The sequence below is a fragment of the Mobula birostris genome, chromosome 8, assembly GCF_030028105.1.
Source record: "Mobula birostris isolate sMobBir1 chromosome 8, sMobBir1.hap1, whole genome shotgun sequence".
Taxonomy (NCBI): Eukaryota; Metazoa; Chordata; class Chondrichthyes; order Myliobatiformes; family Myliobatidae; genus Mobula; species Mobula birostris.
Genome location: NC_092377.1, coordinates 168,463,301 through 168,489,097, shown reverse-complemented (window position 1 = coordinate 168,489,097; position 25,797 = coordinate 168,463,301). Strand labels below are relative to the sequence as shown.

Genomic DNA, 25,797 nt, shown 5'->3' with positions numbered 1-25,797 from the left:
AGAGCTTTTACAAGTATATTAAGAGCAAAAGGATTGTAAGGGATAAAATTGGTCCTCTTGAAGATCAGAGTGGTCGGCTTTGTGCGGAACCAAAGGAAATGGGGGAGATCTTAAATAGGTTTTTTGCGTCTGTATTTACTAAGGAAGCTGGCATGAAATCTATGGAATTGAGGGAATCAAGTAGTGAGACCATGGAAACTGCACAGATTGAAAAGGAGGAGGTGCTTGCTGTCTTGAGGAAAGTTAAAGTGGATAAATCCCCGGGACCTGACAGAGTGTTCCCTCGGACCTTGAAGGAGACTAGTGTTGAAATTGCGGGGGCCCTGGCAGAAATATTTAAAATGTCGCTGTCTACGGGTGAAGTGCCGGAGGATTGGAGAGTGGCTCATGTTGTTCTGTTGTTTAAAAAAGGATCGAAAAGTAATCCAGGAAATTATAGGCCAGTGAGTTTAACATCAGTAGTAGGTAAGATATTGGAGGGAGTACTAAGAGACAGAATCTACAAGCATTTGGATAGACTGGGACTTATTAGGGAGAGTCAACATGGCTTTGTGCGTGGTAGGTCATGTTTGACCAATCTGTTGGAGTTTTTCGAGGAGGTTACCAGGAAAGTGGATGAAGGGAAGGCAGTGGATATTATCTACATGGACTTCAGTAAGGCCTTTGACAAGGTCCCGCATGGGAGGTTAGTTAGGAAAATTCAGTCGCTAGGTATACATGGAGAGGTGGTAAATTGGTTTAGACATTGGCTCAATGGAAGAAGCCAGAGAGTGGTGGTAGAGAATTGCTTCCCTGAGTGGAGGCCTGTGACTAGTGGTGTGCCACAGGGATCAGTGCTGGGTCCATTGTTATTTGTCATCTATATCAATGATCTGGATGATAATGTGGTAAATTGGATCAGCAGGTTTGCTGATGATACAAAGATTGGAGGTGTAGTAGACAGTGAGGAAGGTTTTCAGAGCCTGCAGAGGGACTTGGACCAGCTGGAAAAATGGGCTGAAAAATGTCAGATGGAGTTTAATACTGACAAGTGTGAGGTATTGCACGTTGGAAGGACAAACCAACGTAGAACATACAGGGTTAATGGTAAGGCACTGAGGAGTGCAGTGGAACAGAGGGATCTGGGAATACAGATACAAAATTCTCTAAAAGTGGCGTCACAGGTAGATAGGGTCGTAAAGAGAGCTTTTGGTACATTGGCCTTTATTAATCAAAGTATTGAATATAAGAGCTGGAATGTTATGATGAGGTTGTATAAGGCATTGGTGAGGCCGAATCTCGAGTATTATGTTCAGTTTTGGTCACCAAATTACAGGAAGGATATAAATAAGGTTGAAAGAATGCAGAGAAGGTTTACAAGGATGTTGCCGGGACTTGAGAAACTCAGTTACAGAGAAAGGTTGAATAGGTTAGGACTTTATTCCCTGGAGCATAGAAGAATGAGGGGAGATTTGATAGAGGTATATAAAATTATGATGGGTATAGATAGAGTGAATGCAAGCAGGCTTTTTCCGCTGAGGCAAGGGGAGAAAAAAACCAGAGGACATGGGTTAAGGGTGAGGGGGGAAAAGTTTAAAGGGAACATTAGGGGGAGGCTTCTTCACACAGAGAGTGGTGGGAGTATGGAATGAGCTGCCAGACGAGGTGGTAAATGCGGGTTCTTTTTTAACATTTAAGAATAAATTGGACAGATACATGGATGGGAGGTGTATGGAGGGATATGGTCCGTGTGCAGGTCAGTGGGACTAGGCAGAAAATGGTTCGGCACAGTCAAGAAGGGCCAAAGGGCCTGTTTCTGTGCTGTAGTTTCTATGGTTCTATGGTTTTATCCCACCACCCTCCACCGAGGGACAACACCATGTAGATGAGAGTGTGAAGGAAAGAGAAGATGGACTGTGTTGAAGAACTTTAGATCGAAGCAATAACTAAGGGGCTGGCTCCCATTTTGATGTTGGGAGGTCAGTTTTGGTTTCCCAGTGGGAAGTGAGATGATGACCTTCCTGGTACCAGCCTTCCATGGCCCCTGACTTGTGGAAGGACAGATAGGGCAGAATTTCCAGCCATAATTGCAACCCTTTCCATTGGCGCTGAATCCAGCCCGTTAGTTGTGTCAAAGCATCTTTGACTGCAGCCTGAGCTGTTTCTCTCTGCACAAATGCTACATGGCTAGCCAATTCTATCAGTCCTCCTGCTTATTTGTGCTTACTCAGTCCTACCCTTCTAGCGTTCCATTTCTGCCGTCTAGCACAAAGTCTATTTGTTTAAAATTACCACCATTTTATATCAGTTTGTTTGACTTCTTTTCCTCCATACATCCTTTCTAACACCACCTGTCCGTCACATTTCCTGTTTGTGACACGATCCTTCAGAAATACCTCCTGCCACCACAATTCCAGTCACCAGCACTTAACACAAAGTGTCAGGTATTACACACTGTTAAACTCCTGGAGTGAGGAAAGGAGTCACCAGCCTCAATGGTTACAATTCCTGAAGACTCTTAGACTTCCTGCACACAAAATGGCTGATACGAGCTAGCATCATTTTAAGGTGATTGGAGGAAAGGATAGAGGGGAATTTCAGAGGTGTTTTTTTTTACACAAAGGGTGTTAGGTGCGTGGAACGCACTGACAGGGATGGTGGTAGAGGCAGATACATTCAGGATATTTAAGAGAAAGCCACATGGATGATAGAAAAATAGAGGGCTACGTAGGAAGGAAGGGTTAGATTGATCTTGGAGTAGGTCAAAAGGCTGGCACAACATTGTGGGCTGAAGGGATGGTATGGTGCAGTAATGTTCTACGTTCTATGTTCTCATTTCTAAAGACTGTATTCTGATTACTGTCAGAATGGCAGTTAATATTTCCATAAAGTCAAATTAGATTTCAGATGGATCACAGAAAATTAGGAGCAGCCAGTACGTCAGCCACCGTTAGTTGGGAGCTGGACGCATGACACAATTTTCTGTTTGTTCACCAGGGTTAGCAATGGGGAAGAAACTTACCTTGACAACAGCACAGAACAGGCCATTAAAGTCCATAATGTCTATGCAGAGCATGGTGCCAGATTAGACCAATCCCTTTTGCCTGCACATGATCAACAGAATATCTCTCCATTCCCTGACTATTGATATGTCCACCTGAAAGCCTGTTAAATGAGTCTAACACTAACTTGAAACTGTGTGTGTCTGACCACATCTGGACCCAGAGCTCAGCATTGGTCTAACACATCTGGACCCAGTGCCCAGTGTGAGTTTGACCACATCTGGACTCAGTGCCCAGGGTGGATCTGACCACATCTGGACACAGTGCCCAGGGTGGGTTTGACCACATCTGTACCCAGAGCTCAGCATTGGTCTTACACATCAGGACCCCGGGCCCAGGGTGGGTTTGACCACATCTGTACCCAGAGCTCAGCATTGGTCTTACACATCAGGACCCCGGGCCCAGGGTGGGTTTGACCACATCTGTACCCAGAGCTCAGCATTGGTCTTACACATCAGGACCCCGGGCCCAGGGTGGGTTTGACCACATCTGTACCCAGAGCTCAGCATTGGTCTTACACATCAGGACCCCGGGCCCAGGGTGGGTTTGACCACATCTGTACCCAGAGCTCAGCATTGGTCTTACACATCAGGACCCCGGGACCAGGGTGGGTTTGACCACATCTGTACCCAGAGCTCAGCATTGGTCTTACACATCAGGACCCAGGGCCCAGGGTGGGTTTGACTACATCTGGATTCAGAGTTCAGGGTGGGTCTGACACATCTGGACCCTGTGCCTAGGGTGGATCTGAGCACATCTGGATGCAGTGTCCAGTTGCAAATGAGCTTTCCCTGCCTAGTAAACAGTGATAGACGGCCATCCCACCCACTATCCGACGTGTTGTGTGTTGCTGCAAAAGCAGAACTGTTCTCCTGTCCCAATGTCTTTTCAGGGAATTCAGAAGCAGCATCTGTGAGAGAACATGGTTTGCAGTACTTTGTTCGGAAATGGTTCTGTTGTCCCACGTGGTTTGTGGTAACTTCCATGTTCTCGCTGTGGGCTCACAAGGGAATAAATATTTCAGCTTCTGTACAGAGCTGTTCAGTCTGAGAGTTGGGTGTCCTTTCAAGACCAAATCATTTCCAAATCACTTATGGTCACTCAGAGAAAGTAACGTCCTTGTAATAGCACGTAGAACATAGAACATAGAACATTACAGCACAGTACAAGCCTTTCAGCTCGCTAAGTTGCACTGACCTTTTACTCTACTCCAAGATCACTCTAAACTTTCCCTCCTACATAGCCCTCCATTTCTGACATAATCCTCAAAATGGCGGCATCCGAGATTGAGGGGCCCCCATTACCCAGGACATGCCCTCTTCTCATTGCTAACATCAGGGAGGAGGTACAGAAGCCTAAAGACACACAGTCAGTGATTCAGGAACAGCTTCTTCCCCTCTGCCAACCGATCTCTGAGTGGACATTGAACCTATGAACACTTGCCACTTTGTTTCCTCTTTTTGCACATCTTATTTAATTTAACTTTTTAAAATATATACCATTCCTTATGGTAATTTACAGATTTTATTATTACGTATTGCAATGCACTGCTTCTGCAAAAAAAAACTTTCATGCCATATGCCAGGGATGTTAAGCCTGATTCTGATTATGATGCTGATTTTTCTATCATGTATGTGCCTATCTGAGAGTTTCTAGCTGAATGCATCTACCTCTACCGCTGAGTGTATCCACCTCTACCGCTGAATGTATCTACCTCTACCGCTGAATGTATCCACCTCTACCGCTGAATGTATCTACCTCTACCGCTGAATGTATCCACCTCTACCGCTGAATGTATCCACCTCTACCGCTGAATGTATCTACCTCTACCGCGGAATGTATCCACCTCTACCGCGGAATGTATCCACCTCTACCGCGGAATGTATCCACCTCTACCGCGGAATGTATCTACCTCTACCGCGGAATGTATCTACCTCTACCGCGGAATGTATCCACCTCTACCGCAGAATGTATCCACCCGTACCGCTGAATGTATCTACCTCTACCGCTGAATGTATCCACCTCTACCGCTGAGTGTATCCACCTCTACCGCTGAATGTATCCACCTCTACTGCTGAATGTATCTACCTCTACCGCTGAATATATCCACCCGTACCGCTGAATGTATCTACCTGTACCGCTTAAGCTCAGAGGAACCCAGGATCTGTGTATCGCTTTACTTCAGCATGGCAACAGCACTGTACTTGTACAACTCTTTCAGTACAACAAAATCACCTCTCCACTCTAGCATTTGGAGACATTAGGGCAGGTGACCAAAAACTATGAGGGAGGTTTAGCAGAGCAGAGAGAGGCAAAGAGGGTGGAGGGGTTGTCTTATGATGAAAGGTTGAGAGAGCTGAGGCTTTTCTCTTTGGAGCAAAGGAGGATCAGTGGTGTCTTGATGATACGAGGCATAGACAGAGTGGGTGGCCAAAGACTTTTCCCAGGGCAGAAATAGCTAATACACGTCAGCACAATTCTAAGGTGATTGGAGGAAAGTATAGGGGGATGTCAGAGGTGTTTTGTTTTCCATAGAGAGTGGTGGGTGAATGAAATGTGCTGCCGGGGTGGTGATGGAGGCAGATACGTCAGGAACGTTTAAGAAATTCTTAGATGGGCACATGGATGATAAAAAAAATGGAGGGATATGTGGGAGGAAAGGGTTAGACTGACCTTAGAGTAGGTTAAAAGGTTTGCACAGCATCATGGGCTGAAGGGCCTGTACTGCGCTGTAGTGTTCTATGTTCTGTGTTTGTGCCCTGTTAATTAGTGGGTTAATTGGTCACATGATCAGGCATTATGGTCTTGTAAGTCCTGTTCCCATGCAGCATCTCGGGAAACTGTGAATAGGAGGAAGAGGTGAGGCCGTGCAGGAATTTGAAGCAAGAGGAAATGAATTTTAAAATTGAGGAACTGTTGCATGGATCAGTGAGCAAGAATTATGGGTGTGAGATTCCTGAGAATTTGGTCACTGAAAAGACTGAAGATGGGACCTTAAGACCATAAGATATAGGAGCAGAATTAGGCCATTTGACCCATCAAGCCTGCTCCATCATTTCATCACGGCTGATCCAGTTCCCTCTCAGTTCCAATCTCCCGCCTTCCCCGTATCCCTTTGTGTCCTAACTAATCAAAGTTCTATCAACCTCTGCCTTGAATATACCCAATGACTTGGCCTCCACAACTGCATGTGGAAACAAATTCCACAGATTCACCGCTCTCTGGCTAAAGAAATTCCTCATCATCTAAAGGGACGCCTCTCTATTCTGAGGCTGTGTCCTCTGGTCTTAGACTACCCTACCACAGGAAACATCCTCTCCACATCCACACTATCGAGGCCTTTCAACATTCGATAGGTCTCATTTAGGTCATCCCTCATTCTTCTGAATTCCAGTGAGTACAGGCCCAGAGCCATCAAATGCTTTTCGTATGACAAGCCTTTCAATCCTGGAATCACTTTTACAAACCTCCTTTGAATCCTCTCCAATGTCAGCACATTCTTTCTTACTTAAGGGACTCAAAATACTCCAAGTGAGGCCTTACCAGAGCCTTATAAAGCCTCAACCTGCCATCCTTGCTTTTATATTCCAGTCAGATCTCAGAGAGTAAGGAATGGCAGACAGTGCAGACCATTCTGAAGGGAACACTACTAAGGCTTCCAACTGGAGGTGAAGTACAGCAACATTCATTAACTTGATGCTTTCTAAACTCAAGCCTCGAATCGTTTGATATATTACTGCCTCCCTGTAATGTGTGAGATATGTCACTCTGAGCCTCGGAGTCAGGAACTGGGGGTGGAGGGGGGTTGTGGGGAGAGGGCAGGTGCAGAATGTCTGAGCCAGTCCCGTCACAAACTGTAACCTGCACCTGTACCAGGGCAGGAAACCAGCGCAGGCTCCGGGAGAGGGAGACCACAGGAGAGGAAATCATAATCACAAGAGATCCTGCAGATGCCGGAAATTCGGAGAATCACACACAAAATGCTGGAGGAACTCAGCAGGTCAGGCAGCATCTGTGGAGGGGAATAAAGTGTCGATGTTTCGAGCTGAGGCTCTTCATGAGGACTTCCACACAGGAGAGCAGTTGGTCATGTCGGAATCAGAATCAGTTTTTAAAAATTGACATATATTGTGAAAAGTGTTATTTTTGCGGCAGCAGTACAATGCAATACATTTTAAAAATAATATAAATTAAAATAGAAATGCATATTTTAAAAAATAAGTGCAAAAAGAGAGCAAATATACTGAGCTATTGTTCGCGGGTTCATTGTACATTCAGAAATCTGATGGCAGACGGGAAGAAGCTGTTCCTGAATCATTGAGTGTGTGTCTTCAGGCTCCTGCTCCTCTGATGGTGGCAATGAAAAGGGGTAATGGGCATCCTTTATGATGGATGCTGCCTTTTTAAGGCTCCACCTTTTGAAAATGTTCTCGATGGTGGGGAGGCTAACACCCATAAAGGAGGTGGCCGAGCCTACGGCCTTTTCCTCCTGCCCTTTCTCAGTTCCAAAAGTCACCAACCAAAAAAACAGGTTAGCTAAAAATACATCTAGAGGAGGTGCCTGAACCATATTCTCAGTAACTGTCAGGATAAGTGATTGACCGATATCACATCACAGTTCTGCAGAAGAAAACTGAAATGTAGGTTGGTGAAATGTTGAAGGACAGGAGAAGCCCTTCAGAGGCTGAAAATTATAACGTTTGTAGATCTTGCAGCCACCAAGCACTTCCATAATCTGCAAAGTTTTTCCATCAAGAACTTGCTCTTCTGCAAATCCTTTCAGATTAATTTTATTTGTTACATGTACATCGAAACGTTGAAATACCAAAGAACATAGTTTATGTCAAGGACCGACAGAGTCTGAGGATGTGCTGGGGCAGCCTGCAACCTTCAGGTGCCAGCATGGTGTACCCACGGCTCATTACCCCTAACCCCTGTGTCTTTAGACAGTGGGAGGGAACCAGAGCACCCGAAGGAAACTCACAAAGTCACAGAGAGAACGTACAGATCAGCAGGAATTGAGTCCCAATCAGTGGTGATGTAAAGTGTTACTCTAACCACTACAAGTCCCAAAACTTTCTACAACACTGGCATTGTTATAAATGTTCGAGGAGCAAAAGGTGATATTAAGTTAAGAGAAGCCACTCAGGAAATTCCCTCCTTTCATTTCCAAGTGCCTGCTGGTTGTTGGTAATTGATAATGCATGATTACCAACCATAATGAACAGGCACTTGTTTGTAAAAGGTAAATAGTTTATTGGTGTCACATTTACCAAATGATATAGGGGACAAATAGAGAGGATTAAAAAACTAACCACTAGTAATTGGGTGGTAGGGTGCCAGGTAGATACATCTCTACCAAAGGAGGTGTAGGCTACTCCTTCCCTCCGCAAGACTGCAGGTCACCCTGGGGAAAAATGTTGTACTTATTAGCCCCCTCTGCACTCCCTCCCCCATATCAGGGTCATGTGAAGCCATGGGAACAGGTGGTGGATGGACATACGAGCAGCCACAATGCAGATCATAAATCTTGGTTATGTGACCACTGACACCAGGCAGACAATCTCTGAAGAGTATTGATAATGGCTGGGGTCGCCCGTCTTGTAAAGATGCTGCCCAGAAGAAGGCAATGGCAAACCACTTCTGTAGAAAAATTTGCCAGGAACAATCCTGGTCAGGGATAGGAAGACCATGATCACCCACGTCATACCACAGGGCACATAATGATGATGATGACTAACTAGAACAAAGGATGTAGCTTGTGCTGATGTGGTAATGGGCAACCACTGACACCATTCAACAACAGAGAGACGGAAAGCAGGTGTATCTACACCAAGCTACAGAAGTTGTTCATGTTGTAACAGACTACTATTGTTTTGGATGGAAATTAGGCTTGCTGTTAGCTAAGTCAAAGTTACAGACAAATTAAGTGTTTTATTCTGCAATGAACACTTAGTTTTACTGTTAATTAAGCCTGGTTAATGATGTAAGTGGAGAAATATAATTGACAAGCTTAGTTAATGAAGTTTTCTGTGTAATCACATGCAGTGAGGTGTATAAGGCTTCCCTGAAGTCTATTAGCTTTGTCTGATGTCCTGGTGTGTACCACTGACAATAAATTGCTCGTTGTTCAGACACCTACACAGTATTGCCTTTCTCATTTGCTCCATCCCCCACATGCAGTCCCCCTTCCTTTCCAGTCTTGATGAAGGGTCTCAACTGCTTATTCCCCTCCATTGATGCTGCCTGGCCTGCTGAGTTCCTCCAGCATTTTATGTTTGTTGCTTTGGATTTCCAGCATCTGCTGAATCTCTTGCATTCTCAGTGAGAATCTTTGGTTTGCAGACCACTCAAACAGGTCATTCCATACATTGATGTAGTACAAAATACAAGGGAAAAGTCAGAATATCGTGTTACAGTTACAGAGAAGGGAGACAACAAGATGTGAGGGCTGTGTGGGGAAGATTAAGAGATCAAGGATTCATCCTTATTGTACAAGAGGTCGATAACAGCGGGATAAGATGCTTCAGCCTGGCGGTACATGTGCTCAAGCTTTTTTTTAATCTTCTGCTGCTGGGAGGGGCCAAAGAGAGACTGTCTGGGCCTGGGGTGGGAGAGGTCCTTGACTATGCTAGCTACTTTCCCAAGGCAGTGGGAAGTGTAGACAGAGTCAATGGAGGGAGGTTGCTTTGTGTGATGGACTGAGCTGTGTCTTGTGGTCTTGGTCAGACCTGTACCAAGCTGAGATGCATCGTCCTTTGGTTCATCTGTACTCGTGAGTTTAACCTGAGAGACACAGCAGGCTCCAGCTTTCCCAGCTAGCTCACTGCCCCCTCTCTACTTGCTTTCCAATTGGTATCACCTAAAACTTCAGCATGTTAAACCCTGCTGACATTTTCTTTCTCGCCCACTGCCCAACCTCTGGCCTGAAAACGTAATTGCTGACTGTCTCTGCTCTGTGCCATATTTAGCTCAATCAGTCTGACTCACAGATGATTGCAATACATGGTGAAAATCATTCTTTCCAAGTGTACTGGCGGAAGTGAAATGGGTCAGCGCAGCAGCCAATCTATTTACAGCAAGTCTGTCCAGAAACCAACCATGTACTGCGAGGAGAGTATACAGACTGTTCATGGCAAGGGCAGGGCGGATGAAATATAAGACCAAAAGGTATAGGAGATATTCGGCTTATCAAATCAACTCTGCTGTCAATTTAGATCATGGCTAATTTAACCCTCTCCTGCCTTCTCCCCATAACCTTTGATGCCCGTACTAATTAGCCTCCACTTTAAATATACCTAATGACTTAGCCTCCACAGCCGCCTGTGGTAATATATTCCACAGATTCACTGTCCTCTGGCTCAAGAAATTCCTCCTCATCTCTGTTCTAAAGGAATGTCCTTCTATCCTGAAGCTGTGCCCTCTGGTTCTAGACTCCCACACTATAGGAAACATCCTCTCCGTGTCCACGTTATCTAGGCCTTTCAATATTAGATAGGGTTCAATGAGACCCCCTCTCGTTCTTCTAAATCCCAGCAAATGCAGGCCCACGGGGTCTTGGCGGGGTGTACAAGGGAAATGACCTGGGGTTGGAAGACTGTGTGAGGGAGGAATGGGGCTTGTTTCTCTGTTGCTGCTTTGTCACTGGCTATGTTCTGTTTTGTTGTGTTCTGTGTTGTTCTGATGTACATGGTTGGCAGGTTATGTTGGCACAAGAATGTGCGGTGAGGCTTGTAGGCTGTCCCCAGCACTATCTTGGGTGTGTCAGTTGTTAATGTAAATGACACATTTCACTGAATGTTTCAATGTACAAATGATAAATAAATCTCAAAGTGAATCTGAATGTGAAGTCACCAGCTTTGGTGGTTTGTTTAAATGCAGACAGACTGAATGACGTTTCTGCTTAGAAGGATTTGTTTGTCTGAAAATGCCTGAAAGTTATCTTTCAGGTACAAAAAGCAATCAGGAAGGCAACAGTCTGTTGTCAATTACTACCACTATAGAAGCATTTCACTCTGATTATACAGAGTTGTGGTGAGACTGCAACTGAGAAATGACTGGACAAAGTGTAGGAAGAAATGGGAGCGCCTGGTGGAAACACACACCGTCACAGGGAAAATGTACAAATTCCTTACAGACAGCAGTGGAATTGAACCCAAGCCACGGGCGCTGGAATAGTGTGACATTAATTGATATGCTAACCGTGCTGCTCTCTATCTTCCTGCCCTGTCTTCGTAGAGGCTCATTAAGTTGTTAACTGCCGCTGAGACATTGTTCATGAGCCTGGCCTATCACCCAAGGGAGAAGACACGGTGAGAAAGGTTCACTTCTGGGATGGTGAATTTGTCACACAATAAGAAGTTAACCAGGCTTTATCTACACGCTCCTGAGTATAGGTGTTCTCGGGGTTGAGGTTCCTTGGCAAATATGTCCACAGCCAGGGCTCTTTGAATCACCAGAGGCTGGTCTTTCAGATAAAGATTAAAGATTATCTTTATTTGTCATGTGTGCATCAAAAAAGGTAGTAAAATACAGCAGTTGCATCATTGTTTATTTGTGATTTGCTGGTGACAGCCTGTAAGTGTCACCACGCTTCCAGCGTCAACATAGCAAGCCACAACTTACTGACCCAATCCTGCACACCTTTGGAATGTGGGAGGAAACCCACACAGTCACAGGGAGAATGTACAAATTCCTTACAGATGGTAGTGGGGATCGAACCCCAACCAGTAATCATCGGCACTGAAAGGCGACAGTGCTACCGTGCTGCCCTGCCTGCCCTGCCCTTTCTCTGTAACTATAACGTTTAATTCTGCACTCTGTTGTTGTTTCCGCTTGCAAGACCTCAATGCATTGATATGATGAGAAGATCAACAAAGGTTTTCAATGCCCCTCCGTACACACAACTATGATAAACTGATACGAGATGCTGTTCAGCCACAAAACCTTCTGAGCCCCTCCAGCTCAGGACTACGATGCACCTATAGTTTCGTTGTTCAACCCCGGCAGCTGTGCCTTCACAAGAAAAACAGGAGCAGGAGGAGGCCCCTCGGCTCACTACAGCCTGCCCAACCATTCACTCAGAGACGGCTGATCGACACAGGCCTCACTCCTCTCTGCCTGTTCCATAGTCATCAACTGCCTGATCCTTCACAAAAGTATCTACCTCCTCTTTAAATGCCCCCAATGATCAGGTCACCACAGCCTCCTGAGTGGAGAATTCCATCGATTCCCCTCCCACTGCCCATACCCGAATCAATGCAATTCCTTCCTAAAGCTAGTGGTGGTAGTTGATGGAGAAGATCCTGAGAGGCAGGATTTATGAACATTTGGAGAGGCATAATATGATTAGGAATAGTCAGCATGGCTTTGTCGAGGGCAGGTCATGCCTTACGAGCCTGATTGAATTTTTTGAGGATGTGACTAAACACATTGATGAAGGAAGAGCAGTAGATGTAGTGTATATGGATTTCAGCAAGGCATTTGATAAGGTACTCCATGCAAGGCTTATTGAGAAAGTAAAGAGGCATGGGATCCAAGGGGACCTTGCTTTGTGGATCCAGAACTGGCTTGCCCACAGAAGGCAAAGAGTGGTTGTAGACAGGTCATAGTCTGCATGGAGGTTGGTGACCAGTGGAGTGCCTCAGGAATCTGTTCTGGGACCCCTTCTCTTTGTGATTTTTATAAATGACCTGGATGACGAAGTGGAGGGATTATGTTAGTGAATTTGCTGATGACACAAAGGTTGGGGGTGTTATGGATAGTGTGGAGGGCTGACAGAAGTTACAGTGGGACATTGATAGGATGCAAAACTGGGCCGAGAAATGGCAAATGGAAGTTCAACCCATACAAGTGTGAGATAGTTTATTTTGATAGGTCAAATATTATGGCAGAATATAGTATTAATGGTAAGACTCTGCAGTGTGGAGGATCAGAAGGATCTTGGGGTCAGAGTCTATAGGACACTCAAAGCTGCTGTGCAGGTTGACTGTGTGGTTAAGAAGGCATACGGTGCGTTGGCCTTCATCAACTGAGGGATTGAGTTCAAGAGCCAAGAGGTAATGTAACATCTATATAGGACGCTGGTCAGACCCCACTTGGAGTACTGTGCTCATTTCTGGTCACCTCACTACAGGAAGGATCTGGAAGCTATAGAAAAGGTGCAAAGGAGATTTACAAGGATGTTGCCTGGACTGGGGAGCATGCCTTATGGGACTAGTTTGAGTGAGCTTAGCCTTTTCTCCTTGGATTGATGGAGGATGAGAGGCATTGATTGTGTGGACGGTCAGAGGCTTTTTCCCCAGGGCTGAAATGGCTAACATGAGAGGGCACAGTTTTAAAGTGCTTGGAAGCAGGTCCAGAGGAGATGTGAGAGGTAAGTTTTTAATGCAGAGAGTGGTGAGCGTGTGGAATGGGTTGCCGGCAATGGTGGTGGAGGCAGATACAATAGGGTCTTTTTAGATAATCTTGGAAAGGTACATGGAGCTTAGAAAAAAAGAGGACTATGGGTAACCCGAGGTAATTTCTAAAATAAGCACATGTTCGGCACAGCTTTGTGGGCCGAAGGGCCTGTATTGCGCTGTAGGTTTTCTATGCTTCTGCTCCAACTCTCTCCTCCCCATAAAGTTCTCCTGCAACTGACCTCCTGACCAGGGAATTAGTCATATAAGCTTTGGTGTCAGTATTTGTGTGCTAACATCCATGTAGTCTCAGAGATGCTTTAATATACTTGTTATATTAACATAGTGATGATCTGGCAGCAAGTTCAAAGTAAATATATTATTACATACAACCTTGGGGTTTGTTTTCTTACAAGCATTGAAAGTAAAACACTCTTCAGCACGTAGGTTGATTGCATTTCTTACTTTAATGGCTAGAAGATCCATTTTGTTGAATTGGAAAGAGATTAACCCTCCTACTGTATTTCATTGGTTTTCACAAACTATGGTGTGTTTGAATTTGGAAAAAATTAGAAGTGCGGTTTATGACCCTTCCATTAAATTTGAAAAAAACTTGGAGGCCACTCACTCAGCATTTTCATTTGATGTAATTTAACCATTTCCAAACTTGTTTTATCTCTCTGTACTGTTGGTTGAGAGGAATGGAGCTGTCGACACTAAGGTTTTCTTCTTTCCCATTTTTAAGTTGTTAGTATTGCCCAAGTCTTTTAGTTTAATTGACTAATTCTGTTTAGTTTAGTTTTTTGGGGGGATGGGGTTTGTTTTTTTTCTATTTTTTTTTCTTTTTCATGATTTTTCTTCAGTTTTTTTTTGCTTTGTATTATTCATTGTTATTCTACACGATTGGGAGCTTTGTCAATTTATACTATTTGGTCTTACAATTACTCATTTTAAGTGTAACAATGTATCTCCTACTATTTGTATTATTGCTATGTTATGTTTTCATTCTATGAAATTAATAAAAAGATTGAAAAAGGAAGAAAGAAAGAAAGTAAAACAAAGAAATACAACAGAATCAATGAAAAACTACACAAAGACTGACAAACAACCGATGTGCAAAAGAAGACAAACTGTGGAAATGTTAAAAAATAAATAAATAAATAATACTGAGAGCATGAGCTATAGTGGCCTTGAAAGTGACTTCACAGGTTGTGGAATCAGTTCAGTGTTGAGGTGAGTGACGTTATTCACGCCAGTTCAAGGGCCTAATGGTTGTCGGGTAATAATTGTTCCTGAACCTGGTGGTGTGGGAACTAAGGTTCCTGTACCTCGTTCCCAATGGTAGCAGTGAGTAGAGAGCGTGGCCTGGATGGTGGGTTCCTTGATGATGGACGCTGCTTGCTTGTGGCACTGCTCAATGCCCAGTCCAGCACGGGTAAAGCCCTCTGCACCTTTCAGCACACCTACATGAAATGCTGTTGCAGGGAAGCAGCATCTATCATCAGGAGCCCTCGCCACCCAGGGCATGCTCTCTTCTCACTGCTGCCATCAGGAAAGAGGTACAGGAGCCTCAGGACTTACACCACCAGGTTCGGGAACAGTTATTACCCCTCAACCCCTCCATCAGGCTCATAAACCAAAGGGGATAACTTCACTCAACTTCACTTGCCCCTTCACTGAACTGTTCCCACAACCTATGGACTCATTTTAAAGACTCTTCATCTCATGTTCTCGATATTTACTGTTTACTTACTTGTAATTATTTGTACTTAATTGAAGAAGCGACAAAACAAATTGATGAAGGTCGAGTGGTTGATGTGAAATACGTGGACTTGAGTAAGCTGCTCAATAAGGTTCCCCATGGTAGACTCATTCAGAAAGTCAAGAAGCATAGGATCCGGGGAAACTTGGCTGTGTGGATTCAGAATTGGCTTGTCCACAGAAGGTGGAGGGTGGTAGTAGATGCTGCATTTTCTGCCTGGAGGTCAGTGAGCAGTAGTGTTCCACAGGGATCTGTGCCTGGAACCTGCTTTTTATGATTTTTTATAAATGACTTGGATGAAGAAGTGGAAGAGTAGATTAGTAAGTTTGTAGATGACACAAAAGTTGGTGAGGTTGTGGATAGTGCAGAAGGTTATAATGGAACATTGATTAGATGCAGAGTTGGGCTGAGAAGTGGAAGATGGAGTTTAATCTGTAAAAGTATGAACTGATTCACTTTGAAAGGTTGAATTTAAAGGTGGAATACAGGGTTAATGGCAGGATTCTTGGCAGTGTGGAGGAACAGGAGGATCTTGGGATCCACGTCCATAATCCCTCAAAGTTGCCACACAAATTGATAGGGTGGTCAAGAAGGCATATGGTATACTGGCTTTCATGAGTTCGAGCCACAAGTTAATGTTGCAGCTTGATAAAACTTTGGATAGACCACACTTAGAGCATTGTGTTCAAGTTCAGTACGGGAAGAATGTGCTGGTAGAGGCAGATGCATTTAAGAGACTCTTAGACAAGGATGATAGAAGTATGGAGGGCTGTGTGGGAGGGAAGGGGTGGATTGATCCTAGAGAAGGTTTAAAGGTCGGCACAACATCGCCGGCCGAAGGACCTGTACTGTGTTGTATGTTCTGTACTGTGTTGTATGTTCTGTACTGCGTTCAATGTTCTGTACTGCGTTGTATGTTCTGTACTGCGTTGTATGTTCTGTACTGTGTTGTATGTTCTGTACTGCATTCAATGTTCAATATACAATAAGAATGAATTACACACCAAAACATTATGGAGGAACTCAGCAAGTCTGAGACCACCTACAGAGAGCTACTAATCTTGTACCCTTCCCTCCCACTACACCCCCTCCCTCCCACCACACCTCCTGCTTCCATTTTCCAGATTCCTAAATGTAAGGTGGTTTGTGACACACACAAAATTCTGAGTGAATTCAACAGGTCAAGCAGCATCTATGGAAATGAATGAACAGTCAACTTTACGGGCTGTTCAGGACTTTTCAGGACTGGAAAGTAAGGTGGCCAGAAACTGAAATAAGATGGTGGATAGATGGGAAAGAGTACGAGGTGGCAGGTGATCGGTGAGATCGGGTGAGGGGGAAGGTAGGTAGGGGAGGGGAAATGAAATGAGAAGCTCGGAGAAGATAAAGAGCTGAAGAAGGAGGAATCTGATTGGAGAGGTCAATGGACCATGGAAGAAAGGGAAGGAGGAGGAAGGTGATGGGCAGGGGAAGAGAAGAGAGGGGGTGAGAGGGAAGGTAGAATGGGGAATGGAAAAATAGAGAAGGGGAGGGGGAGAAATTACCGGTTAGAGAAGTCAAAGTTTATCAAGCAATCAAAAACAACACCTGTTTCTTATACCCAAGGATGCAAGTTTGGCCGAACCTCACCTGGAGATTAATCTAAGCATCAACAGCATCATTTGACATTCAAATGTAGTAAAATTAAACACTGTGCTATTTACTTCCTCTTTAAACACAATGAAAAATGTTTCACAAATCACATTACAAGATGAAGGATCGGTCATCTCATAGCCAAGCCGTTTGGTTCGTTGTAAACCTCGTTACATTGTACAGCTCTCTGCAAATAGTTCACCGTGCCTTATCCTTGAGTGACTGGAGTGGGGTGAGGATTCTGGTGATAGATACTCTGTGGCTACAGAAACATAGTCCAGCAAGTCATCCGCTTCTGGTGCTAGTGGAGAGGAGGGAGGGACCCATTCCTCCAACACCTTTCATTACTCCATGTGTGTATGTGTGTGTGTGTGTGTGTGTGTGTGTGTGTGGTGTGTGTGTGTGAAAGACTGCGTATGAATATGTGTATGTGTGTATGTGTGTGTAGTGTATGTGTTTGCAAGTACGATGGAGGGTAATAATAGTTAAGTTTGTTTCTCTCTCACACACACACACACACACACACACACACACACACACACACACACACACACGCACACACACGCACACACACACACGCACGCACACACACACACACCCACACATCTTTACAACACTACAAACGAGCAGCCATGAAGCCCTAAATCTGAAGGTAACTGGCGATTAGATCGCTGTGTTTGAGTATCTGCTCCCTCCCTCTGCGGCAGAAAGAGCCCAGCAGAAAGTTGAGCCCATAGCCCAGGCTACTGACTCACAGCGGGAGTGAGAGAGCCATTTTTTCAGATGTTAGACGTGAATCTCACTGAGTGCCACAGATGAGGCAAGGGCCAACTTTGGCACCCATAAACATGACTGGCGGAGCTGACTGTAGGAACTCGTGGTAGGCTGTCAGTCAGGTTTTTACATTACAGCAGAGACTAAACTTCATTAAAAGTTCCCGTTTGTCTGTGAGGTGCTCACAGCACCCGATTCGTAGCAGGTGCTATGGAAATATTAAGATCCTTCTTCCTTTAACAGCAGCAAATCTAGGGTCATTTCACTAAAGTGATCCAAGCCTTCCAGTGTAACACCTCTGGTGTGACAGAGAGGAGGAAATGTGAAAAATTAATTGTCTCAAGGTCAAACAACGGCCTTTTTTACCCACTCCCTGTGAAATAAAAATCCCAGCCAACAAGACAAGTGTGGTTACCTTTCCAAATTTGTGCTGTTGCTGCATGTGTAGGGCTCCCTGCTTTATAATAGCTTCCATTCTGCAGGCTTCATCCTCTGGTGCCGGGACACGGACTGCTCTCGGCGTGAGCCAGCCCCAGCTCAGGAACTGTGGTTTCACACTGTCAGCTGCAGAGGCGGTCGCTCCAGTCGGCCTCGCCTCTCTCTCTTCCCCTCCAACAGAAAAGCCGACAAAAAGCAGTAGTTACAGCCCAGTCCATCACAGGTAAAGCTCGCCCCCTCCACTGAGCATATCTACAAAGAGCACTGTCACAGGAAAGCAGCATCCATCATCAAGGACCCCGTCATCCAGGTCATCATCTCTTCTCACCGCTGCCAACATGAAGAAGGTACAGGAGCCTCAGGACCAACACCACCAGGTTCAGGAACAGTTATTACCCCTCAACCATCAGGTCCCACACCACCAGGTTCAGGAACAGTTATTACCCCTCAACCATCAGGTCCCACACCACCAGGTTCAGGAACAGTTATTACCCTACAACCATCAGGTCCCACACCATCAGGTCCCACACCACCAGGTTCAGGAACAGTTATTACCCCTCAACCAACAGGTCCCACACCACCAGGTTCAGGAACAGTTATTACCCCTCCACCATCAGGTCCCACACCACCAGGTTCAGGAACAGTTATTACCCCTCAACCATCAGGTCCCACACCACCAGGTTCAGGAACAGTTATTACCCCTCAAACATCAGGTCCCACACCACCAGGTTCAGGAACAGTTATTACCCCTCAACCATCAGGTCCCACACCACCAGGTTCAGGAACAGTTATTAGCCCTCAAACATCAGTTCCCACACCACCAGGTTCAGGAACAGTTATTACCCCTCAACCATCAGGTCCCACACCACCAGGTTCAGGAAGAGTTATTACCCCTCAACCATCAGGTCCCACACCACCAGGTTCAGGAAGAGTTATTACCCCTCAACCATCAGGTCCCATACCACCAGGTTCAGGAACAGTTATTACCCCTCAACCATCAGGTCCCACACCACCAGGTTCAGGAACAGTTATTACCCTACAACCATCAGGTCCCACACCACCAGGTTCAGGAACAGTTATTACCCTACAACCATCAGGTCCCACACCACCAGGTTCAGGAACAGTTATTACCCCTCAACCATCAGGTCCCACACCACCAGGTTCAGGAACAGTTATTACCCTACAACCATCAGGTCCCACACCACCAGGTTCAGGAACAGTTATTACCCAACAACTATCAGGTCCCACATCACCAGGTTCAGGAGCAGTTATTACCCCTCAACCATCAGGTCCCACATCACCAGGTTCAGGAACAGTTATTACCCAACAACCATCAGGTCCCACACCACCAGGTTCAGGAACAGTTATTAGCCCTCAAACATCAGTTCCCACACCACCAGGTTCAGGAACAGTTATTACCCTACAACCATCAGGTTCCACACCACCAGGTTCAGGAACAGTTATTACCCTACAACCATCAGGTGCCACACCACCAGGTTCAGGAACAGTTATTACCCAACAACTATCAGGTCCCACATCACCAGGTTCAGGAGCAGTTATTACCCCTCAACCATCAGGTCCCACACCACCAGGTTCAGGAACAGTTATTACCCTACAACCATCAGGTCCCACACCACCAGGTTCAGGAACAGTTATTACCCAACAACTATCAGGTCCCACATCACCAGGTTCAGGAGCAGTTATTACCCCTCAACCATCAGGTCCCATACCACCAGGTTCAGGAACAGTTATTACCCAACAACCATCAGGTCCCACACCACCAGGTTCAGGAACAGTTATTACCCCTCAACCATCAGGCTTCTGAACCATTATGGATAACTTCACTCACCACAGCACTGAACTGATTCCACAACCTATAGACTCACTTACAAGGTCCCAACAACTCGTGTTCTCGATCGTTATTACTTATTTATTTTATTATTATTACTATTGTGTTTTTTTCTCTGTTTTGTATTTACTCAATTTGTTCTCTTTTGCACTCTGCTTGTATGTCCATCTCTGTCATGTGCAGTTTTTCATTGATTCTATTCTGTTTCTCTGTAGTTACTGTGAATGCCCAAAAGAAAATGATTCTCAGGGTTGTATGTGGAGACATACACATATTTAGATAATAACGTACTTTCAACCTTTCAACCTCTTTGCTCGCACCCCAGACCCAGTACTGAACACTCCTGAGCCAGTGCTCAGAGCAGGGGTAGACTAGATCTCAGACGCAGTGAAATTGCAGCCATACACTGGGCCCCGAAACTGGTGAGAACTTAAACCACATGCCCACAGCAGATGATTAGCAGATATAGTTTTAAGGGGAAGTTGGATAACAGTCTGTAGGATATGGTGAGACTGGTGATGAATAGAGAGGCCCAACATAGATTGAGGAACTGGTTGGTTGAGCCCCCTTGCTCCACCAGCAACCAGCAGGTGACCAACCATTCTAATTCCAGTCCTCATTCCCATCCTGACGTATCGGTCCATGGGCTCCTGTACTGCCACCGTGAAGTCACTCTCCTGTCTGAGGAGCAACACCTCCTATTCTGTCTGGGTAGCCTCTAACCTGATAGCATGAACATTGACCTCTAACTTCTGGTAAATTCACCACTTCCCCATTCCCCATTCTCGCTCCCCTCTTAGCTCTTCTCTTCTCCTCAACTGCCCATCAGCTCCGTCTGTGTCCTTTCTCCTTCCTTTTCTCCCATGATCTCTTCTTCTCTCCTATCAGATTTTTTCTTCTTCAGCCCTGACAGTTTCAATCTATCACTTCCCAGCTTCTCACTTCATCTTCGTCCCCCACCCACCTTCCCCCTCACCTGGTTTCACCTATCACCTGCCAGCTTGTACTCTTCCCCCTCCCCACAATCTCATCTTCTTACTCTGGGTTCTTCCCCCTTCCTTTCCAATCTTGATAAAGGGTCTCATCCCAAAACATTGGCTGTTTACTCCCCTCCAGAGGTGCAGCCTGACCTGAGTTCCTCGGGCATTTTGTGTGCGTAGTTCTAGATTTTCAGCATCTGCAGAATATCTCGTGTTTGTCTTTTTAAGGAGCAGAAGCAAGAAGCATCCAAGCTGAATAAAAGTTTCCTCTCTGCTCTAATGGTTAAAGGTGGGGTAGAGATTATTGCTGCCACCTTCACTGGACAAAATATTAACAACTCCTCCCTCGCTGTCATTCAGTGTTACAGTCTTTCCAGGTGAGACAGCATTTCACCTGCAAATCTGTTGGGGTCATCTATTGCATCCAGTGCTCCTGATGTTGCCTCTTCTACTTTAGTGGAAGTTGAAGTAAATCGGGCACTTTGTTGAGCACCTCAGCTCCAGTTGCCAAAAGTGGCATTTCCCAGAGGCCAAACATTTTAGTTCCAATTTCCATTCCCATTCCAACATGTTAGCCCATGGCCTCCTCTTCTGCCATGATGAGGCCACCCTCAGGGTGAAGGACTAACACCTTATATTCCGTCTGGATAGTCTCCAACCTGATAGCGTGAACATTCATTTCTCCTTCTGGTAATTCTTTTTCTCTCTTCTTCTGTTCCCCACACTGACTTCTTGTTTCTTCTCCTCACCTGCCTATCACCTCCCCCGGTGCCCCTCCGCCTTTCCTTTCTCATATGGTCCTTTCTCCTCTCCTATCAGATCCTTTCTTCTCCAGCTCTTTACCTTTCCTACCTACCTGTCTTCTCCTATCACCCCCTAGCTATCCTTCCCCCACATTTTTATTCTGATGTCTTTCTCCTTCCTTTCCAGTCCTAATGAAGGGCCTCAGCCTGAAACATCGACTGTTTATTTCTCTCAGCCTGCCTGCTGAGTTCAGCATTTTGTGTGTGTTGTTCCATTGACACCACTCTGTTTTAATAGGGCTCTGACAGATGATAGTGTGGTTAAGAAGGCTTATGGTTTGTTGGCCTTCAATAGTTGGCGGATTGAGTTCAACAGCCATGAGGTAAAGTTACAGCTCTATAAAACTCTGGTTAGACCACACTGGGAGAATTGTGTTCGGTTCTGGTCACCTCAAGGTTCCTCATCATGGTCCTTTACTATCAGCTGCTAACGTAGTCCTTCATGATAGAAACCTCCTTCCTGAGGCATCATTTTTTGAAGATGTCTTCGATGTTGGGGAGGCCAGTGTCTGTGATGAAACTGGCTCAGTATCAGAATCAGGTTTATTATCACTGGCATGTGCTGTGAAATGTTGTTGTTTTGTGGCAGCAGTACAGTGCAGTTGATATAAGTCACAATAAGAAATGGATGTAAAAATTAAATTGTTTGTCATGTTTAAAGATGGCACAGAATCAGGTTTAAATCACTGACACACTGTACGTCGTGAAATTTGTTACTTTGCAGCAGTACAGTACCATACATAAAATGCACTATAAATTACAATGAGAAATAAATATACATATATATATATAATTAAATTGAGTAAGTAGTGAAAAAAGAGAAAAAATAGTGAGCTAGTGTTCCTGGGTTCATTGTCCGTTCAGAAATCTGATGGTGGAGGGGAAGAAGCTGTTCCTGAATTGTTGAGTGTGTCTTCAGCTGCTGGACCTCCTCCCTGATGCTGGCAAAGGGAAGAAGGCATGTCCGGGGTGATGGGGGTCCTTAGTGATTGGTGCCCCTTTCTGAGACATAACCTTTTGAGGATGTCCTGCGTGCTGAGGAGGCTGGTGCCCATGATGGAGCTGGCTGAGATTACAATCCGCCGATCCTGTATGGCAGTGCCTCCACACCAGACAGCGATTTAACCAATTAATACTGGAATGATCTCCAGTATTAATGCCAGCATGGTTCCAGCATAGAAACGATTCTGGAAAACAACAGGATGAAAGTAGAGAAAAGATTTCCCCTTGCAGGAGAAGCTAGAACCAAAGGTCGCAGTTTAAAAGTAAGGTGTAAGCAAGTATGAACTGAAATACTTTCTCTCAGAGGGCCATGGTTCTTTGGAGCACTCTTTCTCACACAGGCAGAAGCAATGAATATTTTGAAGGTGGAGATATGTAGATTCCTGATTAATGAGAATACAAAACAATGTGGACCACAGTATTGGAATTTCAATTAGATTTTCTTATTAAAGCCGTAATGATGCTCCCAGGACATGCCCTGTTCTCATTGTTACCATCAAGGAGGTGGTACAGGAGCCCGAAAGCCCACACTCAACGATTCAGGGGCAGCTTCTTCCCCTCTGCCGTCAGATTTTTGAATGGACACTGAACCCATGAACACTACCTCACTACTTTTTTTAAAATTTTTACACTACTTATTTAATTCAACTATTTAATATAGATATACTTACTGCAATTCACGTATTTTTCTCTATTATTGTGTATTGCTTTGTACTGCTGCCACAAAGACAACAAATTTCACAAAAGATGCCGGTGATATTAAAACTGAATCTGATGCCACTGAAGCTGTGAGATCAGGGTTCGATTCCTGCTGCATCTGTAAAGAGCTTGTTTGTCTCCTCTTGACCACGCATGTTTCCTCCAGATGCTGTGGTTTCCTACCACAGTCCAAAGACCGGCTAGTTGTGGGCATGGTACGTTGGCAGTGGAAGCATGGCGACACTTGCAGGTTGTCCCCGATATGTCCTCGGGCTCTGCCAGTCACTGACACAAACAACACATTTCACGCAACGCACACAAAATGCTGGTGAACGCAGCAGGCCAGGCAGCATCTCTAGGAGGAGGTACAGTCGACGTTTCAGGCCGAGACCCTTCGTCAAGACTAACCGAAGGAAGAGTTAGTAAGAGATTTGAAAGTGGGAGGGGGAAGGGGAGATCCAAAATGATAGGAGAAGACAGGAGGGGGAGGGATGGAGCCAAGAGCTGGACAGGTGATTGGCAAAAGGGATACAAGTCTGGAGAAGGGAGAGGATCATGGGACGGGAGGTCCAGGGAGAAGGAAAAGGGGGAGGGGGGCTCCAGAGGAAGATGGAGAGCAGGCAAGGCATTATTGTGAGAGGGACAAAGAGAGAAAAAAGAGAGAGAAGAAAAAAAAGGGAAAAAATAATACATAAATAAATAAATAAATAGGGGATGTGGTAAGAAGGGGAGGATGGGCATTAACGGAAGTTTGAGAAGTCGATGTTCATGCCATCAGGTTGGAGGCTACCCAGACGGAATATAAGGTGTTGTTCCTCCAACCTGAGTGTGGCTTCATCTTGACGGTAGAGGACGACCACACTGCAACACATTTCACTGTATGTGTGTTTCGATGTACGTGTGACAAATAAAACTAATCTTCATAATCTGTATAAACAGTAGAGAAGCCTCGAGGGGCTGAGGGGCCTAATCGTGCTCCTGACTTTATAAGGCATTGGCCAGACCACATTCGGAGTATCGTGAGCAGCTTTCACTAATCCTCATTGAGGGGATAGCAGTGAAGAACAAGCCGTCTTCTCATTGTTACTATCAGGTGGAGGTACAGGAGCCTGAAGACACACACTCAATCTTGTAGGAACAGCTTCTTTGTCAGATTCCTGAATGGTCCATGGGCCCACCTCACTATTTTGCTCTCTCTTTGTAGTACTTTTTCAATATTTCTAATTATAACACAGTCATTTTTTAATGTATTGCACCATACACTGCCTCTCAAAGTCCAGCGTCATGAGAGGTGGAAATTGATAAGGCTGGCTAACAGGGCTCTGGTGAAGTTGCATAGGCCCGTCCCCGGTATAGAGGATGCACTGGAGTGCAGCAGCACTGATGAACTCTGACTGTGCCATCGGCTTCAGAGGACGATGGAGACAGGAGCCGATCGATGGCCTCTGTTCCACTTTGGAGCAAAGGGCCCAAGTAAGTCTGTAAGTACTGTTCTGCTGCCATAAAACAACAAATTTCACTAAATATGTAGGTGATAGTAACCCTGATTCTGCAGGGGTGGCCAACCTTTTACATTCCATGCGTCAATTTCTTCATGCACGAGTTCAGATGCACCATACAACTCTTGTACCCCCACAATTCTTGTAAAAATATGTTAATATAGAACTCGTGCATGAAAAAATTGACGCATGGAATGTAAAAGGTTGGCCACCCCTGGTCTAAAGAAACAGTGTTGCGTTTGGTTGGATATATGCACAGTCAGATGACGGTAAACAAACTCGAACTTGAGTCTCCAGTCCATCTGCAGCTGGTGTTTGTGGGAGATTGCTGAACACGGTTTAGATGTCACGTTTCCCCACATTACTTCAGAACTACTGACTTGACTGTGATGTGTGTGAATCTCGCTGGAAAGGAGGAAAAGGGCTATGGAACTGCCGGTTGCTCTTTTCTCATTGGGTTGCATTATACTGCCACCTAGGGCTTAAAAGCTGCTGCAGCCTGTGAGATTCAGGCAGACGATCAGAATTAATATGTAGAGATACAAGAGTCTGAATGTCGCCCTGCCTTGTGGCCAATCGCCACCAGTCCCTAAAATAGATTATCATGACAACCTTTATCTTATTTTAAAATTTATTTTTATTCAGTGATTGAGCATGATAACTGGCCCAACAAGCCCATTCTGCCCAACTACGCGCATGTGACCAACTAACCTACAAATTGGTACGTCTTTGGAATGTGGGAGGAAACCAGAACACCCAGAGGAAACCCAGCACAGTCTCAAGGAGAGCATAGAAACTCTTTACAGGCAGCAGTGAGAATTGAACCCTGGTCACTGGTGCCATAATGTTTTACACAGAGTTGTGGGTGTGCAGAATGCCGTGCAGGGGTAGTGGTAGAAACAGATACAACAGGGATAA

The 25,797-nt window shown here is 45.2% G+C and overlaps 1 protein-coding gene across 1 annotated transcript in view; it reads right to left on the bottom strand.

Annotated features, from left to right (window-relative positions):
• dok2l (docking protein 2-like) overlaps positions 1 to 18,193 on the bottom strand; it is an 83,151-nt gene extending 64,958 nt beyond the window's left edge. Inside the window, exon 1 of the mRNA XM_072267271.1 lies at positions 18,025 to 18,193. Within this exon, the coding sequence (XP_072123372.1) occupies positions 18,025 to 18,084 (60 nt within the window). The 5' untranslated portion in view covers positions 18,085 to 18,193. The remainder of the gene's footprint in view (positions 1 to 18,024) is intronic.
• Between the last annotated feature and the right edge of the window lie 7,604 nt (positions 18,194 to 25,797).